The 27,144-nt window shown below is 44.9% G+C and overlaps 2 protein-coding genes and 1 long non-coding RNA gene across 16 annotated transcripts in view; 1 reads left to right on the forward strand and 2 right to left on the reverse strand.

Moving 5' to 3' along the window:
- Positions 1-6: 6 nt before the first annotated feature.
- Positions 7-15,436, reverse strand: LOC113955409. Of its 7 annotated transcripts, none has more exons than XR_003530537.1 (7): positions 13,149-13,732; positions 11,968-12,129; positions 8,174-8,302; positions 5,992-6,224; positions 5,721-5,836; positions 1,897-3,096; positions 7-387 (listed from the first exon to the last, which is right to left on the reverse strand). It is a non-coding gene; the product is annotated as an uncharacterized LOC113955409 (long non-coding RNA). The 7 variants fall into 7 exon arrangements; XR_003530536.1 differs by lacking the exon at positions 7-387 and adding an exon at positions 15,153-15,436 and having other exon boundaries at positions 1,282-3,096; positions 13,149-13,725; XR_003530533.1 differs by lacking the exon at positions 7-387 and having other exon boundaries at positions 1,282-3,096; positions 11,968-12,123.
- LOC113955405 (zinc finger CCCH-type antiviral protein 1-like) lies at positions 4,830-26,575 on the forward strand. 5 transcript variants are annotated; one of them, XM_027660837.1, is made up of 15 exons: positions 4,830-5,329; positions 7,767-7,899; positions 10,960-11,212; positions 11,309-11,425; positions 11,793-11,855; positions 12,410-12,478; positions 13,732-13,833; positions 14,129-14,252; positions 15,433-15,598; positions 17,352-17,472; positions 18,030-18,126; positions 18,556-18,634; positions 21,870-22,000; positions 23,897-24,048; positions 24,652-26,575. In XM_027660837.1, the coding sequence occupies exons 1-15, from the start codon at positions 5,049-5,051 to the stop codon at positions 24,933-24,935; spliced, it is 2,172 nt and encodes a 723-aa protein (XP_027516638.1). In that variant the 5' UTR covers positions 4,830-5,048; the 3' UTR covers positions 24,936-26,575. The 5 variants fall into 5 exon arrangements, with proteins under 5 accessions (XP_027516638.1, XP_027516639.1, XP_027516640.1 ...); XM_027660838.1 differs by having other exon boundaries at positions 11,793-11,843; positions 12,461-12,478; XM_027660839.1 differs by having other exon boundaries at positions 11,047-11,212.
- TTC38 (tetratricopeptide repeat domain 38) overlaps positions 15,832-27,144 on the reverse strand; it is a 29,419-nt gene continuing 18,106 nt past the window's right edge. The window contains exons 15-17 of one of the 4 annotated variants that reach the window (XR_003530529.1): positions 23,178-23,581; positions 18,908-19,154; positions 15,832-15,945 (exon numbers count right to left, since the gene is read on the reverse strand). The gene's annotated coding sequence lies outside the window, so the exon portion shown is untranslated. Of the gene's footprint in view, positions 15,946-18,907; positions 19,155-23,093; positions 23,582-27,144 lie in introns of those variants that run through there. The other 3 variants (XR_003530530.1, XM_027660854.1, XM_027660852.1) reach the window with 3 other exon arrangements.

The raw sequence follows: 27,144 nt of genomic DNA on the forward strand, positions 1-27,144 counted from the left end.
GTGACCAATGGGCGAGCGGTGCGCGGTCAGGGCAGCCAATGGGGAGGCGGCCGGTTGGAATGGCGGGGCCGGCTCGTTCTGGTTCTCGGGACGCACTCGGGGAACACCAAGTGATTTCCCAAGTGCAATTCCTGCCGAGCGGCTGATTCGCCCAGGAGAAAACCTGCTCCAAGAAGTCATTTTCTTCTATCTAATAATATATGCCCAGTCTGTTCCATGTGGAAACAACAGTCCCCGTGTTTATTAGCTAAAATCCCAGGGAAGCTCCTGGCTGGTTCCAGCAGCGAGCTTCATTCAGCCTCCCACACTTCGGCATTTCTCAGAAGCAGCGGTTGCAGGTGCCTCCCGTTCGGAGCCCAGCGCCAACCTGGCAGCTCCTGCCGAGCGCTGCCGACAGAGGCCGTGGGGAGTCAGGGTGCCGAGGGAATCGACCGCCGGGCCTGAGCGCTGCCTGCCGGGGCCGAGCGCCCGCGGCGTTTCTGCCCCTCCCTCCCTGCTCTGCTCTCTTCCCTCTCGACCGGGCTCAGCGGGGCTGCGCCACTCCCAGTCTCGCCGGTTCCCCTCTACCCCTTTCCCCTCTTCCCGGTGCCGGTTCCCCTCTACCCCTTTCCCCTCTCCGCGGTGCCGTTTCTCGGTTCTCGTCTCCCTGGTGCACAGACCAAGACCGCTGCCGGAGCCGCCCCAGCACCACCGTTCCCCAAGTTGGCGGCCCCGCCTTCTTAAAGGCGGTGGGAGGTGGCCAAGCCCCCCCCCCCGAGCGGTGAAGGCGCTCGCCCGGAACGCCTTTTCGTTTTCATCTACGGTTCAATCCCACCCTCGGACACTGGCTAAATCTTGGCTAAACTACCTAAACTCACCCCCCCCCCCATTTTGCCTTTGCACCTGAAACCCACCTCAGTCCGCAGATGAAATGCACCACAGGAGACACTATTGCCACTCTTTGCCTTCTGCCAACACAACTTGCACCAACGGCCCTAATCCCTTTTTCTGTCTGCAGGCTCGCACCACACACCCCGGCGCGGGGAGGCACCCACCGCCCGACCTCTGACCTCCACCTCCTGCTGATCCAATGCAGGAAAAAAGCTGCTTGCTGTGTCTGACCCCTGTCCCAGCACTGTGCTCTTCAGGGACAAACTGCTCCCCCCACGGCAGCCCTTCTCTTACCACCACAGGAAGCCAGTTGACAAACCCTCATGGGCTCTGATTGTTCCCCGCTGCCAGAAGGTTCATTTTGCCCCGCAAGATTCTCTCCAATTTTACCTCCAAAATACTCCTTTTTCGTTGCACATTCCCCCCCAAGTTCTACCTTCATGGTTGTTCTTACTTGTCCACAATCAAGGCCCTCATTTTAACCTCAAAACATTCCTTCCCTGCCATGGCCTGGGAAATCAGGGGCAGGACTAAGGCTTGCTGGTGCCTTGGCACAAAGGAGCTGCAGGCACCACTGCACCTCCAAACCCCCCCGTTTCTGAGGCTGTGCATTAAAAATCAGCAATTCTGCTTGCTCAGGCCCTACAGTCCCTATCCAAAGACCACCATCCCTATCCCAGCCACCATCCCTACCCCAGCCCCTCAGTGATTTCAGCTCCAGACCCACAAGTTTTATTTCACTGCCAGCTCTGCTCTCTCAGCAGTAGCTCTGCATCTTGCCATCGCCAACATGGGAAGCTGCTCCACATTCTCACTGCAGGATCTTCATCTTGGCTGCAGCTCTGGGACTTTCCAGCTCCCACCCCACCCTCCCAATCCCAGCCCTGCAGAGCCCCAGAGCCCACAGAGGGTCTGAGAGCACCCCAAGAGATCAAGTGAGCCAGTGTAGCAGGGCTCTTCATCCTGGAATGCAGTCAAGCAACTCAATATTCAACTTGGTTCACGCTGTCAAAACCTTATACTCACAGCTCCTGAGGTGTGTTTGTGCTCCACAGGTTTTTCCAGGACCCACACTGCAAGCAGCATAAGGGAAGATGGGCACCAACCATGCCACCCTTTTGGTATCTCTTGTGTTACTTTTCACTGCCAGTGGCAAGCCGCCTTGGAGGGGTCTTTTCTGCCCACTAGCAGGTAGGAAAGCTAGTGGGACCCAGCACTGACTGTGGTGGCATCCTTGTGCTTCACAGTCTAGTTACTTCTACCTCCATGCACCTTATGGAACTTATTTGCCCATTTTCTGTGCTTCCTTATTTTATGGTTTGCTTCCAGTGGGACCAACAGGAAATAAATGGCATTTGTGATGTGCTGTATCTTCCTGCCATGTCCAGCTGTCAGATGGTAGGCTCTTCTGCTGACAAGTTGTCTGTGCTCCAGTGTGCAGATTTGCCTGGTTTGACAGAAAGTGTTTCTCGATTTTGCTGCCTTTACTACTGTGTTTTTGATTATCAGCACAGGCCGTTCTTTTAACCTTTGTTCTGCTGTTTCTTCTGGTGCTCACACACACCCATTTCCATGCACGCTTTGCTCATACGAATCAAAACTTCAGTTTCAAGTCTCTGAAAGCTGATTTCACTTACTACGGAGTCAGCTGAATAGCAGAGGCAGGGCAAACAAGGAGATATTGCAGCTGCAAGTAGAGGACATCAGAGAGTAAGATGTACAGGGATTGCATTTTAAACAGTAGCAAAAGGTTGCAGCAATCCAGCTACTCTTCCACTGGTGTCTAACTTAAACAAAGCCTTGATATTCAAGGCTGGAATCACTCACTGCCCTATGAAAATTACACCGATTTGGGACTCCTGTCCCATGCAGTGATATCTTTTGCCTCACCCAGTTGTGTTGTTTCACATAAACTGGTTCTGTTTGAAGTAGGTAAGGAAGTCAAGTATTGGGGCATTTATATTTGCAAAACATACCAACAAACAGGATAAATCCACCAATGTTTCTTTGTTTTCACTCAGGCCTGAACCAAAACCCTTCTTGAATGTATTTAAGTGGAGAATAGAACATGCTTGCCACGACTGCATTTGCAGCTTCTTTCTGCTTTACTTTCCTGCTCTGTGCTGATGATACTGTTCCAACGAAGTATCCAGCAAAGCTCCTCAGACCAGTAGTTCAGATTTCTAAGTGGATTAATGCAGAAATGCATGTTTTCATTGGAACTGGCTGAAAAACTAAAGACAAATAAATATAAGCAAATTACTGTACAGCTTGCCTCTCTCATTATCTACTGCTTGAAGTTGGCAATAATTGCTGACTCAATGTTAGAATCACTTTCTACCTTATCAGTCAGTTCTGAAACTACCTTGAGTATGGATCTCAGTTGTATCATCCTTAACAATCTGTTGACAACCCGAGAATGGATGTATCCACACCCAGAGCATAAACCAGTCCAGAACTATCAACTTACTTTTCTAAAGCTAGACCTGACAAACGTGGCAAACTTCTTCTACCTCTCCTTTTTCTATCGTTTTCCAAAAATAATTTTGTTTGTTCAAGTATCATAGCAAGGGGGCAGATATGGGGAAATGTGCACAATGAAAAGATCGCTATATAACATTCAGCAACAAAGAAAGAGCAAAACCACAGGCAGTCCCACTTTGGCCTTATTCCTGGAGGTGGTTTTCTCTCTATGACCTGAGCAGTGACTGTGACTGTGTAATTTCACATGCCTTTCAAATCAGGCATCAGCAACAGGCAACACAGGCTGGCATTCACTTTATTTTCAAGGTAAACTTCCTGATCCAGAGGGAGCAGTTGATAGTTACTATTCCTGAAACTTGCATTGCCAACGAGTTGCAGCATGAAAGCTCATCTCAAATGGATTTAGTCCTCAACTTTCTCCCCATCTTTTTGATTCAGTATTTGCTGTGCTTTTTCCCAGCCCCAGCCCTACTTCAACACTAACAGGAACATGGCATTTCTGCTTCTGTCATGGTTTATTCCAGCCAGCAGCCAAGCCCACGCTCGCTCTCTCCCCACCAGAAGGACTGGGGAGAGAATCAGAGGGGTAAAAGCTGGAAAACTCATGGGTTGAGATAAAGGCAGTTTAGTAGGGAAAGCAAAAGCCATGCACACAAGCAAAGCAAAATAAGGAATTAATTCACTGTTTCTCATGGGCAGGCAGGTGTTTAGCCATTTCCAGGAGAGGAGGGCCCCATCATGCCATGACCTGGGAAGACAAATGCCATCACTCCAAACGTCACCCCTTTCCTTCTTCTCCCCCCTGCCCCCAGCTTCGTATACTGAGCATGATGTTGTATGGTATGAAATATCCCCTTGGGTCATTTGGGGGCACCTGTCTCAACTGTGCCTCCTCCCAGCTTCCCATGCACCCCCAACTTCCTTGCCAGCATGGCAATATAAGGAGCTGAAAAGGCCTTGGCTCTGTGTAAGCCCTGCTCAGAAACAACAAAACCATCTCTATTATCAGCCCTGTGTTGAGCACAAGTCCAAAACACAGCCCCACACCAGGCACTGTGAAGAAAATTAACCCCACCCCAGCCAAAACCAGCAGAGCTTCACAGCCCTGCCAGGACACACACTGCTGCAACCAGCACTGATCAGCAGTTGACTGTTAGTCGGGAACAAAGAAAAGTAACGGCATTGCTACATAGATACTACAATTATTTGGGTATGCTATGGGTTTTTTTCCTACATTATATGCTTAATGATTCATGTTAGGTTTATGCAGAGAGAGCAGAAGTCAGCAAGTAGATGAGGAAATGTGGCTGCCTCATCCCTGAAGTGTCCAAGGCCAGGTTGGACGGGACTTGGAGCAACCTGGTCTAGTGGACCATGGCAGGGGTGGAACGAGATGAGCTTTAAGGTGCCTTCCTACTCAAACCACTCCGTGATTCTATAATTATACGAAAGCCCCACACTCCTTTCAATCACCTCTTGCATATCTGTTTCCCGGGTGATTTGCAGCCAAGGAAGCATCCAGGCTGGGCGGTTTCCTGCCTCCTGCCCTCTGCTTTCATTTTCGATTCCTCCCGAGCGCGGCCGGGCGGCGGAGCCCCGCTCCCGCCTTCGGTCCCGCCCGCTGCCAGTCCGCCGGCGCTCCCGCTCCGCTCCCGCTGCCGGTCCCAGGGCGCTGCCGTCCCGCTGAGGGCAGGATGAGCGACCCGGCCGTGTGCTGCTTCCTCACCAGGGCGCTGTGCGCGCAGGGCGGGCGGCTGGGGCTGCCGGAGCTGCAGCAGCACGCCGGGCTGTCGGCCCCGCAGCTGGCCGAGACGCTGGCGGCGGCGGGCCCCCGGCGCTTCCTGGTGCTGCGCGGCGGCGCCGAGGTGCTGGCCGTGTCCGACGTGCGGGTCTGTGCCCGCAGGGAGTGCGGCGGCTGCGAGCGGCTGCACCTCTGCAAGCTAAACCTCATGGGCAGGTGCCACATGCGGCCCAGGTGAGCGCGGGGGCCCGAGGGGAGCGGAGGGGTAGGAGGGGACGCCCCCCAAACCCCGGGGACAGAGGGCAGCGGTCCCCTCGGGCACAGCCGCGGGGCGGGAGATCCTGGCTCCGGAAGGACTCGCGTCCTGCCCTCGCCGAGTCGGTGAAAGCCCGAAGTGCCCGCGGTAGGCGGAAGTTTTCTAAAGCCTGGTTTTCTTTGTCAGTATTGCGATTGCTTTGTTTTGTTTTATTTTAAATCCACTCGCCTCCACACCCGTCCCTCAGCCCCCGGGCATCTCGATGAAATAGTTTACACATATTCCTCTCCAAAGTAAAAAGCAAAGTGCTAGCATGCCCTCTGGTTTCACTCCAGAGAGTTACAAACGTTGAGTTTTGCTGTAACTCACCGCTTCGCTTACAGACCGTTCTGTGAGGCACTGCTTGGTCGCCGATGTACATCAATCCCGGCTTCCGGAATACGGAGGACTCCCGGGAAGGGCAGGGCAGGCAAAGGTGGTACCTACTTTAAAAATATTATAAAGGAAAACGAAAGTAAATACAGAAGAAACAACCCAGAAGCTTTCCCGTGACAATCAGTGGCAACAGTGAGCTCTGATGGAAGAATTTGCAGTTTAAGCCCTCAAGCCCCAGGTCTTGTACTGTTGCAGTGTTACTAACCTGCTGGTACCCCAGCGGCTCCTTCCTGTTCTGCCCCAATAAAACAGATGGCTGTGTGCTCGGATCTGAAGAGCTTGGAGGGGAAAGGCTGTGTCTCTCAGAGTGTACTAGCAAACCACAAGGATAATAAGATTTTTAACTGTTTGTTGCGTTACTGACAGAACGATGAGCTTCCCTGGGATTCACTATTAGAAATGCCTTCAGGTGCGTGTAGGCACTCATGCTGGATGACTCTGTGAATTAAAATGTGCAATGAGGTGATTCCCTTAGTAATGATAAACGACTCTGTCCTCTCAATAGCACTAAGTATTTAAAATCACCTTAGTATGTGTTAAAAATTAATAAAGCAAAGAGTATGCCTTTCATGGGAGGGAGGTTGATTAAAATGAGGGGACAGAAACACTGCTAGGTGGACCACATAGATCAAGAGAGAGACAATTTTCTAACCGATAAGGTAAAGTCTAGCCTTGCTTTTTGTTTTAGCCTCCCTTTTGTTTTAGAATCCCTGGAAAGAAAAATGTCTATACAAGTTACTGTGGTCTTGTATTTAGTGGAATCACAATTTTAGTCCAGTTAATCTTGTTTTTAACTGTCTCGCAAGTAGCTTTTCACTGTTTTGTTTTTCTTTCCTGAATGTGTTATTGAACTCAGTTGTTTAGTTATCATTGTATTTGTGGAGTGTTTTAACCTTTGACTTAGAAATATGGACTCACTGTGTGACTGTCAGGGAATCTGAAGTCGACTGTGGAGGAACACTGGTGATGGCTCACACCTCAAGTACTCTGTGGCCTACCTACCTTCACAGCCATTTATTGAGTGCCTACAGCACCTAATAGCCCTAGAAGACTGTTTCTCAGCATCAAAGATGGCACATTTCTGCCCTTCAGACTTTGCAACCTTGTTTATTTGCTTACAAAGCAATGTGTCCAACAGGTAGCAGGGGTCAGGGGAGAAATATGTACTCAAGTGTCTGTACAGAAGGATTGGATCAGACATAGCCTGAGGTAAAAAACCTTTCACAAGGTGAGTTTCAAGAGTTAACTAGAGGCTGAAAGATCATAGACTTGACTCTGGAGTCAGATTAACAGATACTTTTGCTGGATGAGTATGTCTAGTCTTAAGGCTGCGTCAAATCACCTGTTAGAGAGCAGGACATGAAGAAGCTGTATTTTCTTGTTTCATTTTGGTTTGTTGGTTTTGGGGTTTTTTTTTTTGCTTGTTTGTTTTGTTTTAAAAAATCAAACTTTCCAGCCAGCAGAGATAACAAATTGTGTTGTTTTCAGCTTCGCTATCTCTTTGTTTTGCTCTCTTAGACTCTTGCATCTTTCCTTACATGCCATCCCTGGGACAACAACCTTTTACATTCACAGAATCAAGGGTGTTGCAACTTCCGGTGTTGTTGGTGTATTGCTCTAAAATTAACTTTACCTCCAGCTGTTCAGATCATGTGACATTGGCTTGTATTTTACTGGAGGTGAAGAATGTGTGAGATAGACAGACTTGGCTTCAAATTTGTCCTGCTAAGTTTTTTTAAAGTGGTGTGGCCACGTCGGTGTTTCACATGGGGATGATAACGCTCCTGCATTTCACAGAGGAGTTATGCTGTCTGGTCTGTTCTCTGGCTAATTGCAGAGACCACCTAAATGTTTATAGAGACTTTTGCCAGGTCCCCTTTCTCTCATGGCTTTTCCGAAGTTGCATGTTTTCTGAGGTTCTTCTTTAAATCAGCCTGACTCATGGAGTAAACATTGATATGCCTGTCTGTTTTCTTGCAGCTCTTGTAAGTACTCGCATGACATCACCAGTGCTGAGAACAAAAAAGTTCTAAAAAAACATGATTTGTCTGGCCTCAGTGAGGATGAGCTGCGAATCCTGCTTCTCCAAAACGACACTTTCTTCCTCCCTGATGTGAGTTGTGCTGATGTCTTAAAAGAAGCTTTTTGTTCACCAGGAATGGGAGAGGGTAACAGAGCATGTGGAGTTCTGATCTCAGTGTCAACCTGTTAAAATGTAACAGGATTATTCTGAATGAAGTAGGAATGGGGATGGCTATGTGTGAAAGCATCAGAAGAAACAATATAAAGGCCATAAAGTTACTCAAAACAAGCAAATAAAAATGTCAGCAGCTTCATTAGAGGTTTACAAGATACAATTGAAAGACCACAATAATTGTAATGCTTACAGGATAAGAGGTATGATGACCAAAAACCCAGTTTGTTGCTTCTTCTCCAAGAGATGATGGAGACTAGGAAGCAAGGTCCCATTTCCTTTTCCAGTCTTCCTAGGCCTGCACATTTTGGTGCATGAAGGTCTAAGGGAGTGAGAAAAATCTGTGAGAAAATGACCAAATGACTGCAGTCATTTTTGTGTAAAATCTGCCTCTTCTAAAGTGCACTGAGTTTTCATACAGTAATTTTCTATGGAGTTACTTTGTCCAGTTTGTATGCCAGTCACCAAGTTTGTTAAATTCGGCTGAACATTCCGTTCTGGGTCTACGTGTGTGTATAAGGGCAATACTGTCTTCAAGGTAAGTACAGCCTGTTACCCTTGTCTTTTGCAGGTTATAATCTCCACAGACCTGTTGACATAGCAGTTCTATTGTTTCTTTAGTCCCTGCTGTGACAGGGCAGGACTTTGACAAAACAGATTTTTTTGTGTGTAGCATTTTAAAGTATGTTGTGCTGGCAGATTCAAGGAGCATGGTGGCGATAAGCAAGGGGGATTGTTCCCAGTAATGAACATACAGTAGCAACCTTACGCTCTACTGTGGATCTGTTCAGCCCTCACCACCCATTAATTACCTCTAATTGAGCACCTTAACTGCTATCATGCAGTAAAACAGCAAAAACAAGAGAAAACCGTGATTGATGCAGGCCCTTCATAAACCTGAGAGCTGGGAAGAGGGATTGAAAAGCCAACTTGGCTGTTTCCTGCTTAGAAATGCTGACTGGTTGTGTGTGTGAGGACATGGCATGTACAGAGCTCTCAAGCAAGGGGACACTTTGGTGTTCTGTGACCTGAATTGGGGTGCAGGGTAAGGAAAAAAACACAACAGCACCATAATGTCAGGGGTTTTCACACTTTCCCTCACCTTCCCTCTGTCTCTCTTTTTTTTTTTTTTTTGGTAGGTTTGCAGTTTTTTTGGTTTTCTTGTTGTTTTGGTTTTTATTTGTTTCTTGGCAAAGGCAAGGGACAGCTGCTTTCTTGATGTAGCTAAATAGTGGATTCCCTACTGTCATGTTTTTAAAACCAGATGGCAACTAAGTACCATGCAGCCACTTGCTCACTCCTCCACCCTGGTGGGATGGGGAGGAGAACTGGAAAACAAGTAAAACTTGTGGATTGAGATAAGATTACTATAATAATTGAAATAAAATAAAACATACTAATAATAGCTGTAATGAGAAGGAGAGAGAGATGAATAAATCCCAAGAAAAACAAGCAATTCACAATACAATTGCTCACCACGTGCTGAGTGATGCCCAGCCTGTCCCTGAGCAGCAATCAGTGGCTCCCAGCCAACTCCCTCTCGTTTTTATACTGGTCAAGATGTTCTACGGTGTGGAATATCCCTTTGGCCAGTTTGGTCAGCTTTCCTGGCCATGCCTTTTCCCAGCTCTTTGTGCCTCTGCTCACTTACAGAGCACGAGACACTGAGAAGTCCTTGACTGCAGTGAGCCCTGCTCAGCACTAACTAAAACAACTCTGTTATCAACATTCTTCTCATCCTGAATCCAAACCACAGCACTGTGCCAGCTACTACAGAGAAAATTAACTCTATCCCAGCCAAAACCAGGACACTTACTTCACTGAGGCAGCACTTGCTTCTGGTTTGGTGGTTTATTCTGGTGTTCCAGTGAAAAAATTTCATCCTGCATACTAACATCTTTTAATGTATCTTCCTCCAGATGCTCTGTAGAATTGTTCTCAGCCAGATTCAGTGTTCTGAAAACTCTGAGAGCTTCAGTTTGAAATTTAAGTGGCTGCAATCTCTGCTACCCTAAAGTAGTAATTTGTGTAATGGACACCACACAAAATAATCACTTATTACATGATTTTCTATTTTAGTTGCTTTTTTTCCCTATTCTCTTGAGCACCAAAGCAATTCCTGTGCTCTGGCCCCTGAAACCAGTGTTTGACATAAGTTTTATGCTTTTTTCAGTAATTCTTAAATCCAAGTTCAGGCTGCGTGACAGACACTATGAATCCAGTGAATAGTTGTTTTGCAGCTGAAACAGGCCTGATTTTCCAGTTTCTAAGCACTGCCATCCCAGCAATCTATAATTCCCTAGCTGATATATAAATCTATATATATTCAGCTTCAATGCAGCATTAAAACTGTCTGCTGGTGGGAAGAGGGGTTGGGAGGGGACCTGGGAGGGTCCCAGTGTGATGTGTCTGCCAGACAGCTGTGTGTTCTCCTCAAAGAAGCATTCTTCTTAAGGCTGCTCCTCTGTGCTGCAGGAGCAAAAGTGTTGCTGTGGTGCTTGGTGGACAATATGAAGGAGTTTTTGGTGTGTGATTTGTTCCCTGGGTCTGATTCACTGCTTATCTCTTCTTTGGTGAATAGAGGATTAAAGAAGTGTTTTGCTTTTTCCATATGTACTCTAATCTCAAAGCATTCTTCTGACCATTTTTGGAAGCCCAAATGCAGAATAAACTTTAGAAACAGAAAGTGCAAATTCAGTTTTATGCAATTGTCTTGCATCCTTTTTTGGCACTTCCATGCTTGTTGGATTGGCTTTTCTTGAAACAAAAACTGCACAACTTCAAAACCAAAAATGCATGAATTGGCTTAAAATACCTGCTACTCTGTGCAAGAAATCTGTCTAGACTGAAGGTCACAATGACCTTTTAGTCACATGCCTTTTAGTCACCATTTTTCTGCTCTTAAAGCTGCATGCCTATAGAACAAATAAAAATTCTAATGTGCTTTTCCATTTCATCTTGTATCTTCCCCACTTCTAGACCTGCCAATTTTACAACAAAAAAGGTGGTGTCTGCATGCAGCAAAACAACTGCAACAAGCTTCACGTTTGTCGACACTTTCTCCAGGGGGATTGTAGATTTTTGCCATGCATGAGGTCCCATAACCTCTTGGATGACCATGCATTGAGAGTGTTGGAAACTGGAGGCATTGATGGGAAAATAGCTTCGAACCTCCAGATTATATATGATTACAAGCACATGGAATTCAACAGGGAACTGAAGAAGGGAAATGGTAAGTTGTAAGAAACACTGGGCTTAAATAGGATTTTGAATTTGATAGAAGCATAAACATCTCAGCTAAACTCCATCATCCTTTTGGTGCTTTCAGTACACAACTACAAACCAAGGGGAAATTATTTGAAACAAACAGTAGTTACAAGGAGTAAAGAACCTAAGGTACCTTTGCAAACCGTGGACTCCACGCTGCACGTGCCATCTCCAGAAGGTAAATATCTAGATATTAGCACCAACTGCTTCCATGTGGAATCAGCTTTTGTATTTCCCCTCTTGCAACGTGTACATATTTTTTTCCTCTCTGCCATTATCTACCTTCCGGAATTAAGTCAGTCATGGCTGAATCATGTGGGAGAACTGCACTATTATTGCCTAAAATACTGCATAGAAAATAGGTATTGAGTGGCTGGCAATAACTGTGACTAGCTAGGGTTTGCAGCTGTTATTACTCAACTGTTGTATCAGCAGTGGAGCACAATTATATGTGTGATGGACATAATTCTCCACACAGATTGGAATACTGCCAGCTCGCTGAGCTTGTGGCCCAGCAGTGCTGTTAATTCAGTCTTCTCATGCAGGTCCTGGTAGCACCCTGCCTGGTCAGAGACAACAGCAGTTGCCAACAGGAGGTAAAGATGAAGGTACAGATTGTTTCTAACTGTCTAGTCATGAGATCAGTGGTTCTCACTGGGATTAGATTTCACCCAGCCCCACATCTCCCAGGGGTACTCAGAATGCAGCTTCTGTGCTTACCTTAGGGTACGCTGAGAGCCGCAGTGCTGGACAGCGGAGCAGCGCTGGGATTTCTGCCCAAGCACCACCACGAGGAGTAGCCTGGGACTGATCTCTGTACTGTCCTGGACACAATTCTTCCTTCTTGGGAAGGAGACAGATATCTTTCCTTGCCTTCTGTACCTAGGGAGTAAATATAGCTTTGTCAGTAGAGCAGTTATGTTTATATACCTTCCAGTGAGTGAATAGAAACTTGTATATCTCCTGTCCTGGGCCTTGGCTTTAAAGCCTGCCAGAGTCCAGTACTCTCTGAACAGGTTCTTTTAGATATTCCACATATGGATGGTGTAATGTTTAATATCAAATTATGTGTGATGGACATAATTCTCCACACAGATTGGGATATTGCCAGCTCGCTGAGCTTCTGTCCCAGCAGTGCTGTTCATTCAGTCTTCTCATGCAGGTCCTGGTAGCACCCTGCCTGGTCAGAGACAACAGCAGTTGCCAGCAGGAGCTGGAGGTAAAGATGAAGGTACGGATTGTTTCTAACCCTCCAGTCTTGAGTTTTTTTGAAGACGGTTGGTGTTACGCAGGTGTTGTGAACAAGCCTCAGTGAGCACTCACTCACTTCCCCTCGACCCTCAGTGGGCTGGGGAAGAGAAAAGAAAGAATAAAAACAAGAAAGCTTAAGGGTCAAGATGGGAGAGAGAGAAGAACCCTGATGGATAAGCAGAAGAAAAAAACAAAGCAAAAGCAGTGATGCAAAGGCAGTCACACACCACCTCCCACACACAGGCTGATACCTAGCCAGTTCCTGAGCAAAAGATAGCTAACCCTCATAAAACTCCCTCTTTTCCCTTTATTGCTGACCATTATGCTATCTGGTATGCAATATTTGGCGAGTTTGGGTTCTCTGCCCAGTTGTGTCCCCTCCCAACCTACTGTGCACCCCCAAGTCTATTCACTTTGGGGGCAGGGTGAAAAACAGAGGCGGCCTTGATGCTGTGTATCACTGTTCAGCAAAAGCTAGGGCTTATCAGGGTGTTAGCAGCATTGTTTGGATCAAAAATCTAAAACACAGCATCATATGAGCTGCTATGAAGAAAATTACATCTTACCCTAGCCAAGTCCAGTACAGTGACATTTCTGATGTAGTAGAGTTTCCACTGGAAACAAAACCCAAAATATAAATGTTTACTTACCAAAATGTAGCAGTTGCAATGCACAGTTCAATCACAATGCTAATGGCACTCCCATTACAGGTCTGTATAATATGCTCATTGTCACAAAGCTGGGTGTCCCCAGTCTCTGGGAAGGGTTGAAGCCAGCTGAAGCCTGTTGCTGTCTTGAGAATTCTTTTGTTAGTTCTTTAGGTTTAGTACCTCTGTGTTGGGCTGAACTCCCCCCATGCTGGTCTGGCCAACTCAGGGAGAAACATTTCTACCCTGCATTGATCCACTGAGCTGACACTGCCATTTATCCACCCTCTGCTTCCCGTGGTGTGGAGACAAAGTTGGCTGCTTTGCAAGAACCATGGTCAGCCACAGCCTGTGTTACTCTTCCTGACACTGCCCTTGCACTTCTCCACTGAGACTTCTTCCAGTGTCAGGGTTTATTGGTCAGTCACAAAGCCCTGACTCGTGTGGTGGGCTGTATGGGGGATAGTCAGATCCTGAAAGTGCTTAACTTGCCTACTGCAGTCAAATCTTTGTTATTTCTGGGATGAAGTACCAAGCAGTGTCTTTCTCTTGAAGCAAATAAGGACTGATGTGTTCTTTTCTGTAGATAAAAAGGACAATTCCTCTGCTGAAGCTTCAAAGGACAACAAAGAAGTTAACTGTGATGAGATCTGTGTGTTCTATGTCTGGAAGTACTGCAAACATAAGGGTAAGCTTTATAAAAACTAATGTAGTCACTGGAGAACAGTGACTGCAGAGACAATCCCTGCTCAGTGGCTCGGGCTAGTGGTGGCATATGGAGTGTCAGTGGCAATTGTGCCTCCTCACTCACTCACTGGAGAAACACACCCCCCTCCTGTTTTCAGCACTCTGTCTTCATTGCTCATACCAAAGCCCAGGGAGAAAGCCTCAAGGTGTAAAATCTGCTGGTTCCTTTTTGGGTTTTGTTGTTTTGCTCTCTGTGTTATGATTACAGAATACGACTATGTCTGATCTTATTACAGATAAATGCAAATCTGTTCATTACCATTTGCCATATAAATGGGAGATATATGATGGGATCACCTGGAAAGACCTTTCCATGATGGAGGAAATTGAAAAGGCCTATTGTGACCCAAAAAACAGCAGGTATAGTGATGCTGGACTCCTTGCTTGGAGTACTGTGAATTGAACCCCTGTGGAAAACCTCCCATTTTCTTCCAAGGATGTCTGACTTCAATAACTTCTGGCTACTGAGCCTCTCAGAATCTGGGAGGATGTACAGATGAGAATTTTTCCTTTTAAAAAGCAAAGTAAAAGTGATTGCATGGCAATATCACCCCATTTATGTCTTCTAAAAATAACAAAACTGTATCTTACATTTAAAGCTTTGTGCAGGGTAAAAAGCGAGTGGAATACAGTGTTTAGAATATCAGCATTTCAGATAATGAATCATAATTTATTTACAGTAATGAAGTTGGGCCTTGTAACAACATATCCTTCTCTATGGCTGTTCTTTTCCTACTACAGCTAGTATGCATAATAAAAATAACAACAACAATAATAATAGTAGCAATATCTGTTGTGTGCCTAGAGACATTTTATGAGATGGCCCTTGTGTAAGCAGCATCTCTTTTTTTTCCCTGTTTTTCTTTCTATTTTAAGTCCTTTCTGAAAAGTGCCACTGTGCCACCTGGATTCATAGGGGACTCCAAGTCTGGCTTCGAAAAATGTATAGTAATTTTGGCCCATGCCTCTTAAGGCAACAGATGACTTTGCATCTTGGTGGATGGTGCAGATCACAAGCGAGATTCACAAGAGGAGGCTGCTTTCAAAGTCTTCCTGCCTGGAAGTTAACTTTTCAAGCCTCACAGGAGTAAGAGCCCAGAGCTCCAGTGACGAATACAGTTTGCAGACCTCACAGCTGTGATGATTGTGACTGCATCCTTTGTAACCACAGGAAAAGAACCAAGTTGATAAGCTGTGTGTACTTACAAAATTCTGGTTTTGTACTGAGACAAACTGGAAACCTTCCTTATTGCAGAGTACCTTTTGCCATGCTGTACTTGTAGTCCTTTGCTGTCTGTAAAGCTGGCAGTGCCACATATGGCCAGTGACTGAGATGGCATTCCATGTCTCACAGGCCATAGTTTGCTTATGAAGCTCGGATATGCTTTTCAGAGCTGTCATGTGTTGTGGAAAATACTCTTATTCAGGCCTAATTAGGTTCAGTCACATTATATTAAAGAAAATTGCACAAGCCTAAACAGAGGATTAGAGGATAAAAGGTCTACTGTTAACTGTAAAAACCCTGAATTTGTCCTTACAGCATAGCAGGCAGGAACATTAACTTCCAGACAATGACCTGCTCTTCTTCTCCGGTTCGACGCCTCTCTACACCATCATCAGTCACAAAACCCACATTCTTACTGACCACACAGTGGATTTGGTATTGGAAGAATAACGAAGGCCAATGGATTGAATATGGAGAGCAGGTGAGTTCATATCTTGTGCTTTGAGTCACTTCTACAGGAATATGTGGAGCCTCTCCCCCCACTCCCCTTTACTCAGCAGGATTAAGTGAATCCTTGTGTCAGGTAAGGCAGCAAAGCTACAGATGTGATAAAATGCTGACAGGCTGGAGGGAAGGGAACTGCCTTTTGGAGTTATCTATGGCTTCTACACAGATCGAACATGTATACACAGTCCTTAAGATAGATGGGAAGCTCTCTTCAAATCATTGCCCTGCTTCCTTGGGCATGCAAGGGTTGCTCTGTTCTCTCAGATAAGATGCAGTCTTTTTCCTTGGATGGCCAGGTCCTCTGATGAGAAACTAACCTATCTGAAAAATGCAGGAAAAGAAATAAGGAATCTCACCTTCCCCCAAGGCAAATGAGTTTTCCTCATATGCTTTACAGTGTAGCTGTCCAAATGGTAGAACACAAAGGTGATCCAGGGACTTGGAAAAGTACGCAGGGAAAGATCGTGGATATAGTGCAGTTGGTAAAGGGCCTCAGCCTCAAGGAGTAAGCTTGAGAGGCGTCCCAGCTCCAGGAGAGATCACTGCTGTTCAGCCCACTCCTTAGCAGGGAGAGCTCAAAACCAGTTCACTCAGGCTGTCCTATTTGTGGAATAAAGTGGTTGGCTCAGAGTTAAATTACATGCGAAGTAAAAGAGAAGTGTGAGACTCCTTAAACCTGCAACTTTCTTTACTCCTTGACAAATTAGTCTTGGAACAACCACCTGCTATTCATGTGTTAATCACATGGTCAGTGTTCATTTCCAAGCTTATATGCATCAATGCTCACCATGTCACCCTGTGCCTTTGTGGGTTTTCAGAGAACAGGTTGGAACTGGAAAAGTTCATGGCCTTGTCATGGCCTAGGCCATTACTTCCTTTGGGGCCTGAACCAAAGGAACACTAGTTTGGTGAGGGGCCGAGTGCAGCCGTCACACCCAGATGGCAGCTCAGCCCCTCACAGCCGCTCGCTCCCTCCCCTGCCACGGGACTGGCGAGGGAATCGGAAGGGTAAAAGTGAGAAAACTGGTGGGATGAGATAAAGACTAAGAGATAAAGCAAAAGCCATGCACACAAGCAAAGACAAACAAGGGATTCATTCCCCACTTCCCGTGTCAGGCAGGTGCTCAGCCATCCCAGGAAAGCCGGGCTCCACCACGGTCACAGTGACTTGGGAAGATGAACACCATCACTCCAACATCCCCCCTTCCTCCTTCTCCCCCAGCTCTGTATGCTGAGCATGACCCCACGTGGTCTGGGATGTCCCTGTGGCCAGCTGGGATCAGCTGTCCTGTCCTGTCCCCTCCCAAGTCCTTGTGCCCCCCAGCCCCTCGCTGGTGGGGTGGGTGGGGAGCAGAAAAGGCCTTGGCTCTGTGCAGGCCCTGCTCAGTAAGAACTAAAAGATCCCTGTGTTACCAGCACTGATCCAGCACAAACCCAAAGCATGGTCCCTACAGCTACTGGGAAGAAATGTAACTCTACCCCAGCCCAAACCAACACAATTTCTTACAGGATACACTCCTGTCTGTCATTACTACTTATGTATTTGTGTCTACGTTATGAATGTTCCTTACTCATGCATGCTTCAGGCCACCAGAGTTCTGAGTAGGTTCCTCTTCATCCTACTCTTTGCCTCTTCTTTCCCTCTACCCAAGCGAGTTATCCAGGGTTTAGTCCTGACTGTGATACACTCTTCCTTCTCTCTCTTTTTTTCTCTTCTTCCCACAAAGGGAGAAGGGGACAGTGTGGACTCGCCATCTTCTGCTGTTCTTGAGAATTTGTATCAAGCAGATCCAGATGCCACCATATCTTTCCAGGCTGGTCAGCATCATTACAACCTCAATTTTAAAGGTACTCATTGTAAAGGTTCTCACGTACAACTGTGCAGTGCTGTACGAAGACTTAACTTGCAAACTCTCCCAGCTTTTAGAAGCTATGACTTCCTTTCCTGACACTACCATTTCACTTATTGGAAGGGGAAGTGAGGTAGTGACCGTCCAGAGAAAATTCCTTACAAAAATAACCTTCTTCCCCCTTATTCCTTGACACTCTCCAGACTCACATATGACCAGAAATAAAAAGATTCATAGTCTTCACATAAAGTCATAGTAAACCTTAAGTAAAGTGAATTAACTCTGTGGATGGTAAAAAACACAAATCAAGCCATCTGTGCTGCTGGAGTAACTTTTAAAGAGCATGAGGGGCTTGAGGGAGCAAGCAAGATAGGCACAGGTTCAGTCACAGTTACAGGAAGGACAAGAAGCTTACATAGGCTTTGTGCAACTGTTCTTCAGTAGGTAGAATTGGTAATGAATATGCACTTTCTATTAAAGAATGCCTGTCCTTAATTAATGACCCCATCCTGTAGATTTATTCATGATTTTTTTCCTGTTCTTTTTCTCCTCAAGAAATGACCCAGACAAACATTGCTTTTAAAACTCGAAGAGAGGTCTGCAGGAGACCAAAATTTGTGTCTTCTGAAGATGTGCAGAAGATAAAGAAAGGGTAAATGATGCTCTTTATGTTGTTGTTTTTCTCATATTTCAGAAGTGATTATAGGGCAAAATGGCTGCCAGTGCTGGCAGTAGTTGTGCAAAGAACACAGCTGCTGAGGGAGAAAGCACATCCCTGGCAATGAACAGAGGCTGTATCACAAACTGTTGGCTTGGTGCATCACCTGGCATCTGGGGTACTTGTTACCGCGGGTACTGCGTCCACAGTTGTTACTTAGAAAAGCAAGTGCAAGAGGCCTGTGATGGTGGAGTGGCATCATGCAAAGCCCAGCTCACAGTCTGAGGCCATTTCCCAGTTTCTTCGTGGTTTATCTTGTCATTTTTAAATGCAGGAATTGGCCAAAGGGTGTGCTGCAAATTTGAATGTTCAGAGCAGTAGTAGAATTACTAATTACTTATTTTTCTGTCTGTTTGCACACAGCCAGAGGGATTCTTCTATTCCAAATCAAGCCTGTCCTAGCCACTGGGATCAATCTGCACTGCCTGACTTGGGATACAAGGTATCTTTTTTCTTTCCATACTTGTAATTCTGATGGAAAGGCAGGATTCAAAGCTTAACTGAATCAATTCTAACTGTGTAGATGCTGAAAAGGGACAGGAGTGATTTCTTGGGGGGTGTGCTAAAGATCTTGGTGATCTCCCAAGAACTCCTGAAAAAGGTGCCAAATTCCCTTGAACTTCACCTACATTTTAGCCATTTATCTACATGCAAACCCAAAACTCGCCAAGTTCGAGACAAAAAGATTCACTGTTAAAATTAAAAACTGCCTTACCTTGGTTTCTCAGTGGACCAGTTAAGCAAAGGGCTTTTATGAAGCGTGTATTTCTTCACTAGAAGCTGGACTGAGACCAGACCCTGCAAACCATGAACAGGCTGTCCAGTAATGCTGTCGTGGCTGTTGGTAGATAAAGTTTGGATTGGAAATCTAGGAAAGGAAATCTCTATATCCTCCAGTACTGTCGCATACATCACAGATCTGAGCACAGACCTTGGCCTCCGGGAATGGCAGAAATAAAGAGCTACGGCAATAAAATAAGAGAACATTTGGAGTGATCTCTTCAACAAAACAAACCCACCCACTGTCAGCCCAAAGTGTATGATACTATTTATATTTAGTTTACCAGGGCCAAAATGTGTGGGTGTTTTTTAGCTTACTACCTCCAGCAGTCATTCTGGAAAAGCAGCACAGTTTGTGGAAGTACTACAGGACGGTAGAAAAAAGGCTTTTTTTGTATTAGACTTGTTCTGGTCAGGTCACTGTCACTAATACTAACTCTGCTCCCTCCAAACTCCAAGGGAAGCAGAGCTCACAATGTGATATCACAGAGTACTGTGCTTGTACAGTCACAGACTAATGGAAATCACTGTCAGGGCAGTGATTCTTGCTCTGCCTCGGGAGCTCCTCTCCTTGATAATGGGACAGCAAATGCTCACACTCAGCAGGATTTTCCTTTTCAGGCCTGCAGGTGAAAAACGCTGAAAAAGTTGTGTAGTTATGAAGTATCAGCCTGCACCACCTATGACCCTTTATTAGCAGTGGAAGCATCCTTGGGGAAATGAGGACAACCCCACAAAGTTTTCATAGAAAGGAGAACAGGCTTTGTTTTCTGGAGGCCAACATATTATAAAATAATAGCAGTACCTTTCTTACAGGATTAGGCCTTGTGCCACATGGCTGAGCCTCTGTTTTACCTAAGAAGGTTACAGTTCCTCAGGAAAAGATCACAGAATCACAGAATATACTGGGTTGGAAGGGACCCATCAGGATCATCATTCCAACTCCTGGCCCTGCAAGGGACATCCCCAGAGTCACACCATCTGGAAGATGCAGCATAGCAACAGCAGAAGGACATGGAGCTGCTGGAGTGAGTCCAGAGGAGGACACCAAGATGAACAGAGGGATGCAGAGCTCTGCTGGGAGGAAAGGCTGAGAGAGTTGGAATTGTTCAACTGGAGAAGCTTCAGGGTGACCTAGTTGTGGCCCTCCAGTGCCTGAAGGTGCCCTCAAGAAAGATGGAGAGACTATTTACAAGGGCGTGGAGTGACAGGACAAGGGTGAATGGCTTCACACTGACAGAGAATAAGATTAGATGGGATATTAGGAAGAAATCCTTCCCTGTGAGGGTGGCGAGGCCCTGGCACAGGTTGTCCAGAGAAGCTGTGGCTGCCTCATCCCTGGAATAGATGGGTTCCAAGGCCAGGTTGGATGGGGCTCGGAGCAACCTGGGATAGTGGAAGGTGTCCCTACCCACGGCAGGGGGTGGGACTGGATGAGCTTTAAGGTCCTTTCCAACCCAAACCATTCTCTGATTCTAAATAAAAGATGTGGTACTGAAGTACAGTGACATAATTTTCATCCTGTAGGTGATAGTGGACAGCTTGAACTGTGGTGCCACAGAGTGTGCAGATAATCAGTTTTTGCTCATCCCAGTTCTTTTATGTGTTGTGTTGTAAAGCAGCTTTGGAAAATGCTCCTCTATTGAGATGTGGGAAATTTTGCTCAACCTTATTAAAGCTTTTAAATAAATGCAAAGAAATGGTTCTTTCTTGTGCAGCTGACTTTATTCTTCATCTATAGACTTCCCTATGACAGGTCTCTTCATTAGTAAGTACTTAATGCACAAGCTGGGCATGGTGTCCAGAAAAGCACTTCTTTATGCAGCTGTGAAATACAAGTCCTATTTTATATTCTCTCCAAACTCAGCCTTCTAAAATGTGGAGGTTTTGCCTAGTAGGTCAGGATGTTGGTTTGCTGTCACCCTCCAGGATGGCTCCAGCTTTCCTGCTTAAAACACTTTAGAACGTGGGATGTTGGGCATTTCACTTTATGGCATGTTGAGTCCCCACTTGGCTTGGGCTGCGGTGAAGTGGAAAGTATTATCAGGTGACATCAGTCTGCCAGCATCATGCTTTTGCAGTTTACGGAGATAAACATCAATTCCAGAAGATTAAAGACATGTGTTACTTTGGAGAAAAAATGGGAAATTTATGTATGACATAAGTAAGCAGAAGAGCTCAAATAATGTTTTAATTATATTTTGCATTAACTTTTCCTTGGGAAAAAGTGTGCATTTCTTAACAGATTTTTAAACATGAAAAGGGATAAACAGATAAATAAAAGAATAATAGATTAATACACTTAGTTACCTTCAGGAAAGGAGATGTATTTGCTTAAGCAGGTATTTAGTGTCACATTTGTTTACAATTGTAGCTTCTTTTCTTAGGTCTATATTTCAGTGCAGCTTTCCAAATTCTAACTTTGAAAAGTTAAGGTGCTACAACGCCAGGAGGGTGTATGTACTTTTTGTTTCCGAGCTGAAGCTCCCATAAATGTCTGGTTACAAATGATACTGTTATCTAACATCTTTTGTTCTTAATCAGCTTTAGATATAAAACTGACACTATCTGGAATAATGAGTCAAGTTTTCTTTTTTGTGATTTCTGTTTCACTGAGATTTAAAGTTGCAAATGTCAGCTCTTGGAGATGATAAACCTGTAACTGATGCTTTCAGCATCCTTTCTGAAGAGAGGTGAGGTGTTCTTGCAAAGCAGGAGTGACATACTGATTTACTTATTATTTAATTATTCACATAGTCACTGTCTAAAGCATTACATTACCCTTATAAGCATAGTTTGGGGACCCTTCTGGAAGTGTACCTGCTGTAATTAGGCTTCCACATGTTACGAGCCAGCTGAAGCCTCATGTCTTCTTATGCTTGGTTTGTATTTTACAGGCAGTGGTGATCAGTAGTGTGACCTCTGAATACAACGCAATAAAGCAGCTGTTCCATCAGACTATGAAAACCTACAGCATCCTTAAAATACAGAGGATTCAGAATCCATCCCTCTGGAAGGTGTTTCAGTGGTTAGTATTTGTTTCCTTATCCTTACGGGGAGGAGGTCTCCAAGAACAGGGTGTCCTGTACCTGCTTTCTAGGAAAGAAAGGAGGTTATCCCCTGTGCTTTAACATGACTGCTTATTTCCTTCTCAGGAGCAGTTTCAGGAGTGAAATTAGTGTCTGAGGCCTTTCGTAGAATGCCATGCTCCTGTGGGGAGGTTCTTTTTGCATGGTTCCTTGGAAGAAGGGGAGAAGAGCATGGAGAGAAAGATATGTGTGACACAAAACTGGGATGAGCATACCCACTGGGATGTGGAATAGGGATTGTGTGAGGGATTGAGCAGTAACTGCCTGCTGCACACATGCCCTGTCTGTTTAGAGTATATGAAATGCTAAAAAAGCTAAGGGCTGCCTGGGTCTTTTTGTTCCAGTCAGATTTATTTAAGGTACTTTTGCTGACTGAAGTCAGTACTCACTGAGAAAGAATCCTTGCGTTTGAATTTCATGATCTCTGAGTTCTAGGGCTCCTTTCTGGTTTTCAACATCTGCGTCAGTGATACTGAGCTCTACATAGATGCCAAGCTAGATACCAACAGATTTGAGCTGGGGCTCAACCAGGTTCAAGTTAATTGGGTAGAATATTAAGCTGTTGCATTGCATAGTTGTCTAGTTTAAAACAAGAGTAAGTATTCAAGGACTGTATGGAATTGTAATGGAGTAAAAATACTGCTCAAATAAGTGCTTTCCCCTGCAAAGTGACAGAACCCAGGAAGTTATCTGCTAATGATTGCATAAAACCTTTTCATCTAGCAAGCCACAGGAGACTTCAAAACATGTAATAGTGCATACTTTTTATCCTACTCCAATGAGATAATTAAACTAAGCAGGCAGAATTTAACATTGCCAAGTCCATAGGATCATAGAGTAGTTTGAGCTGGGAGGGACCTTAAAGCTAATCCAGTGCCACCCTCTGCCATGGGCAGGGACACCTCCCACTAGCCCAGGTTGCTCCAAGCCCTGCCCAGCCTGGCCTTGGACACTTCCAGGGATGAGGCAGCTACAGCTTCTCTGGGCAACCCGTGCCAGGGCCTCCCCACCCTCACAGTAAGTTCTCAATGAATAAATTTCAGTCCATTGCTTTTAACTTTTCACTTTGTAATTTTCATGTTGGAAGGATTCTCCTCTCCCCCCAGCCCTGCTTACTTTGTAGCTGATAATTTTCTGAAGAATATTACTGTCTTGTCCACTTCAACAGCTTCTGAAAATCCGAGGGATGTCTGGAGGCTGTGGAATAGTGATAGGAAATACTAGTTGAGCCTTTTGTTGTGATTCCTCTTTTGACCCTGTTCATAGCTTAGTTTGACTCTGGCCTAAATCAGTGAGGTCTGCAGTGGTGAAAGCAGGCTCGGTTTCTCTCCTGCCCGGTCTCCTCAGCGGCACTGATCTCCCCCAGGGGCAGGAGCTCAGGGTGTTGGCACGAAGAACAAGCTGCCTGTAGCTTTCAGCCACCGCAGAAGCACGGAGGCTCCATGGTTAGTGCTGCCTCCACTCCACTGACAGTCAGGGTGGGAAGGAACAGGAGACCTTAAAGCAGCATCAGTAGGACCCTACAGAGGAGCAAAAGGGTGGTACAGTGGAGACTTGTGTCAATGCTTGCTTAAATTCAGAGTAAAGTCAGAATTATCTAGCATTGCTGAGCAGTGGTATCAGTACAGTACTTATCTGGTACTTGTTCAGCATGCTTCTGGTCTGTCTCATCTTCTGAGCTCAGAGGAGAAGGCAGGCTGGAAATCTCATTCAGCTGACATTTACAAGCACATTATAGAGTTGTTTGAGGTTTACTTTTTTTTATTTTTTTTTTTAAAACCTCTTTTTCCCTTTTCTTCCATGGCTCACATTCTCCTCCTCTGCATTTTTGTCAGGCAAAAGGAGAAAATGAAAAGGGAAAATGGAGGAAAGGAAGTGCAGGAAAAGCTCCTGTTCCATGGAACCAACACCTCCTTCATGGAAGCCATCTGCACTCGGAACTTTGACTGGAGAATTTGTGGAAAAAATGGAAGTAACTATGGAATGGGTATGTAGGAAGTGACTTGGTGTGTTAGATGTCTACCCAGGCTCCCCTAATAGTGGAACAATCAAAGTCCTGAAGTCTTTAACTATAGAAGATGGGAAAAAAAAGCTACGAATAGGTATTATGATCTTCCTTCTTCTGAAGAGGGCTGGGATTTGCTTTGTGTGGGGGCAAGTCTTCTCACAAGCTGTCCAGACAATTGATGTAGGGGTTTGCTGTAGATGGGATCTTCTAATGCTTGAGGTCATAATCTGAACTTGCAAGAGAAGTCTTTATGGCAGGGAGCAAGAAGGGTGTGCATTCCCTCAGTGTGATCATGGAAGGTCCTCATGTTTTCTTGTCTGTCCCTCTCATTGTAACACACAATACCTGTAGTGAGCTTATATTTATTGCTTTTTAAAAAATTACTCCTGAAATAGCGAATTCTGAATGGAAATTATATCGTGAAATCCTTTTTCTTGCAAAAATTTTGGTGATATAATGTAACCTGAGTCAGAGGAGTCCTGAAAGTTAGGTCAGATACCTCCTGAAAACCGAGGGGATGCTCAGTTTTTGCTGTCTCTGTGTAGATACTCCTTACAACTACGTTTTCATCTTGTTTTCCAGGAAGTTACTTTGCTAGAGATGCTTCCTATTCCCATGCATACTGCCAGGCTGCGGAGAAAGGAAACATGATGTTCGTGGCTCGTGTTTTGGTTGGAGACTATATTAAAGGGAATGCAGCCTATGTTCGCCCTCCAAGGAAGTCTGCGGATGGGCTTTGGTTTTATGACAGCTGTGTGGATGATGAGTTAAATCCTTCTGTTTTTGTTGTCTTTGAAAAACACCAGATTTACCCAGAGTACATAATAGAGTATAAAGAGGATGAAAAAAAATGTGTTATATCTTAGAGGGATCATGGCAGTTTATTTCCCTCATCTTGTTTTCTGTACTGCAGGTGTTCTCATACTTGGTGACTTCTTTCTTCTTAATACAGTTCTTTGGAATGTTAATCCAAACAAATCTTGCATTGAGGAGGGCTGGCAAAACAGATGTTACACTTGAGACTAACTGCCTTCTCTTCTTCCTCTTTTAAATGAAGCATAGACATTTGGATAACCGTAGCAGGAAAATCAGAATTGTGGGATGGGAAACTGAATGTTATGACTTCTGTGGGCAAATAATTATAAGTGCACTGTCTTAAAAACAGAGAGGATTTCTCTTTATAAACTGTTAGAAGAAAAATTAACAGTACAGTAGTTTTTAAGGAAGCTTTCAGGTTTTTATAGAGATTCTTTTCAGTGCAGAATTCATCTGTTCTTGATCCTCTAATCTGTCATTACTGTAAACAGCTCAGTGTGGGTAAGAATGAAGAGTCTGTTTTCAAAATACTGCTTGTTAATGCTGATACGAGTTTCAAGTTCAAATGGTAAAAAAAGAAAAAGCCTATATTTAGGATATTAATCCACGTCGTTAATTCCTGAGCGGAAAATTTTCATCTGTACAATGGCAGATGGATCAGAAAGTTGTTGGATCAAATTCTTTGTGGAGATCTGCAGTAACTTGTGTTGACCTCTACAAAAAGAGAGCTGAACTGAAGCTGTGAAAGCCACAACCTGTGAGTAAGCAGACACTGAAACTGGGGGTTTGGCTGCAGCTAATGGCATAAGGGTACAAAGGCTGTGTCCCAACGAGCCAGGCTTTGCAGTGGATGTGGCCACGTAGTTTCTCAGTGCGAACATTTGCTCTGCGAATGTGATAGGACAGGAGAAACTTCTTAAGAAGCATCGAGATTTTCTGTCCTATTCGTCTGCGTTAATTTTCGTTTTTCCAGATGTAGGACACAACTGGAAGAGACCGGTTACGTTCTCTCAAGGCCAGTGGTAGAACTGCTGTCCTAAGACACTGTCCACATGTTTTGTTGCCCACGTTGCACTGGGCAATGCGCTGACAAGTGAGGTTCCTTTGTGTTTTGAGGTAGCTGTGGGTGATCCCACATACTGCTTCCCTGACTCTGCTTTGGAGAAACTCGCTTTCTCCACGATGTACAACCCTAACAATGGTGTCTGAGCCCTTTTTTGCAGTTACCTGCTTTTTATTGTTCCCAAAACACCCCACCAGAAACTTGTGCAGAGTTTCCACTGATTTTAATAAGGACTCTGTAAGTTGGCAGAACTGAAGACCCTCTGTGCAAAGACTGCCTCTTATTCAGGCAGTCTAGCTGTTAGGAGGGAAACTGTTGGTGAGGACAGAGGAGCAGTAATTTTTACTTTCAGAAAAGCTTTACAGTAACACCAATAGCCTTCCAGTTTTTTGCATCTGTGATATAAATCTGTCAACCACTCAGAGATTGCAAGTTCCCAAGAGTATGGGAAAAGATAAACCTAGGAAATCTTATTAAAATGACTGTCTTATAACTAAATGAAAACATGTGTCAGTAAAGCATTAAAAGGGGAAGATTTTGCCACTTTTTAAGATCTCTCTCATTTGCCTGTAGAGTTCCTGAATCACTGACTTTGCTATATTTGCAAATAAAATGTGTTTTCAGTCAGTTTTTGCTTGTTAGTGTGCCCTTTGTCTCTATATGTAAACACGGCAGAGAACCAGCTGCTGCCTGTGCTCTGTGTTTTCCTTCCACATGTCTAAACCAGAACTGCACAGATGTGGGTTGGCATTGTAGTGCAGGTGCTTAGCTAAGTACAAAGGAGAGAATAGTCTTGATTCAGGGAGAATATTTCTGGAAATTAACTTCCTAACTAAGATACGTTTAATATTAATGTGGTGGGGTAATTTGCTTGGATTTCATGTAATTGAACAGCTGCTCTGAGCAGTTGTTGAAGTCCTAAAACAAGGGGAAATAATTAAGTGAAGTAGTATCAAAATTACTGGGTTTAATATCTTGAAGTAGTGAGATACTGACTCATTCTAAGGGTGTACTTTTTTAATATCTAGATGATTGGCTTTAAAAGACTCTGAGTGAGGCCCCTCTCAGACACAGCGCTCCCCACACTCTCCTGTAAGCTACAAGGCAGGCCACTAGATGGAGGGTGCCAGCGAGATGCTGACAGCTTAAAATCAGTCCAAATCACAACATGTAGAGGAAGGACAAAGGAAGAAATA

This window comes from Corapipo altera, unplaced genomic scaffold (genome assembly GCF_003945725.1).
Source record: "Corapipo altera isolate COAL_440 unplaced genomic scaffold, ASM394572v1 239, whole genome shotgun sequence".
NCBI classification, from domain to species: domain Eukaryota; kingdom Metazoa; phylum Chordata; class Aves; order Passeriformes; family Pipridae; genus Corapipo; species Corapipo altera.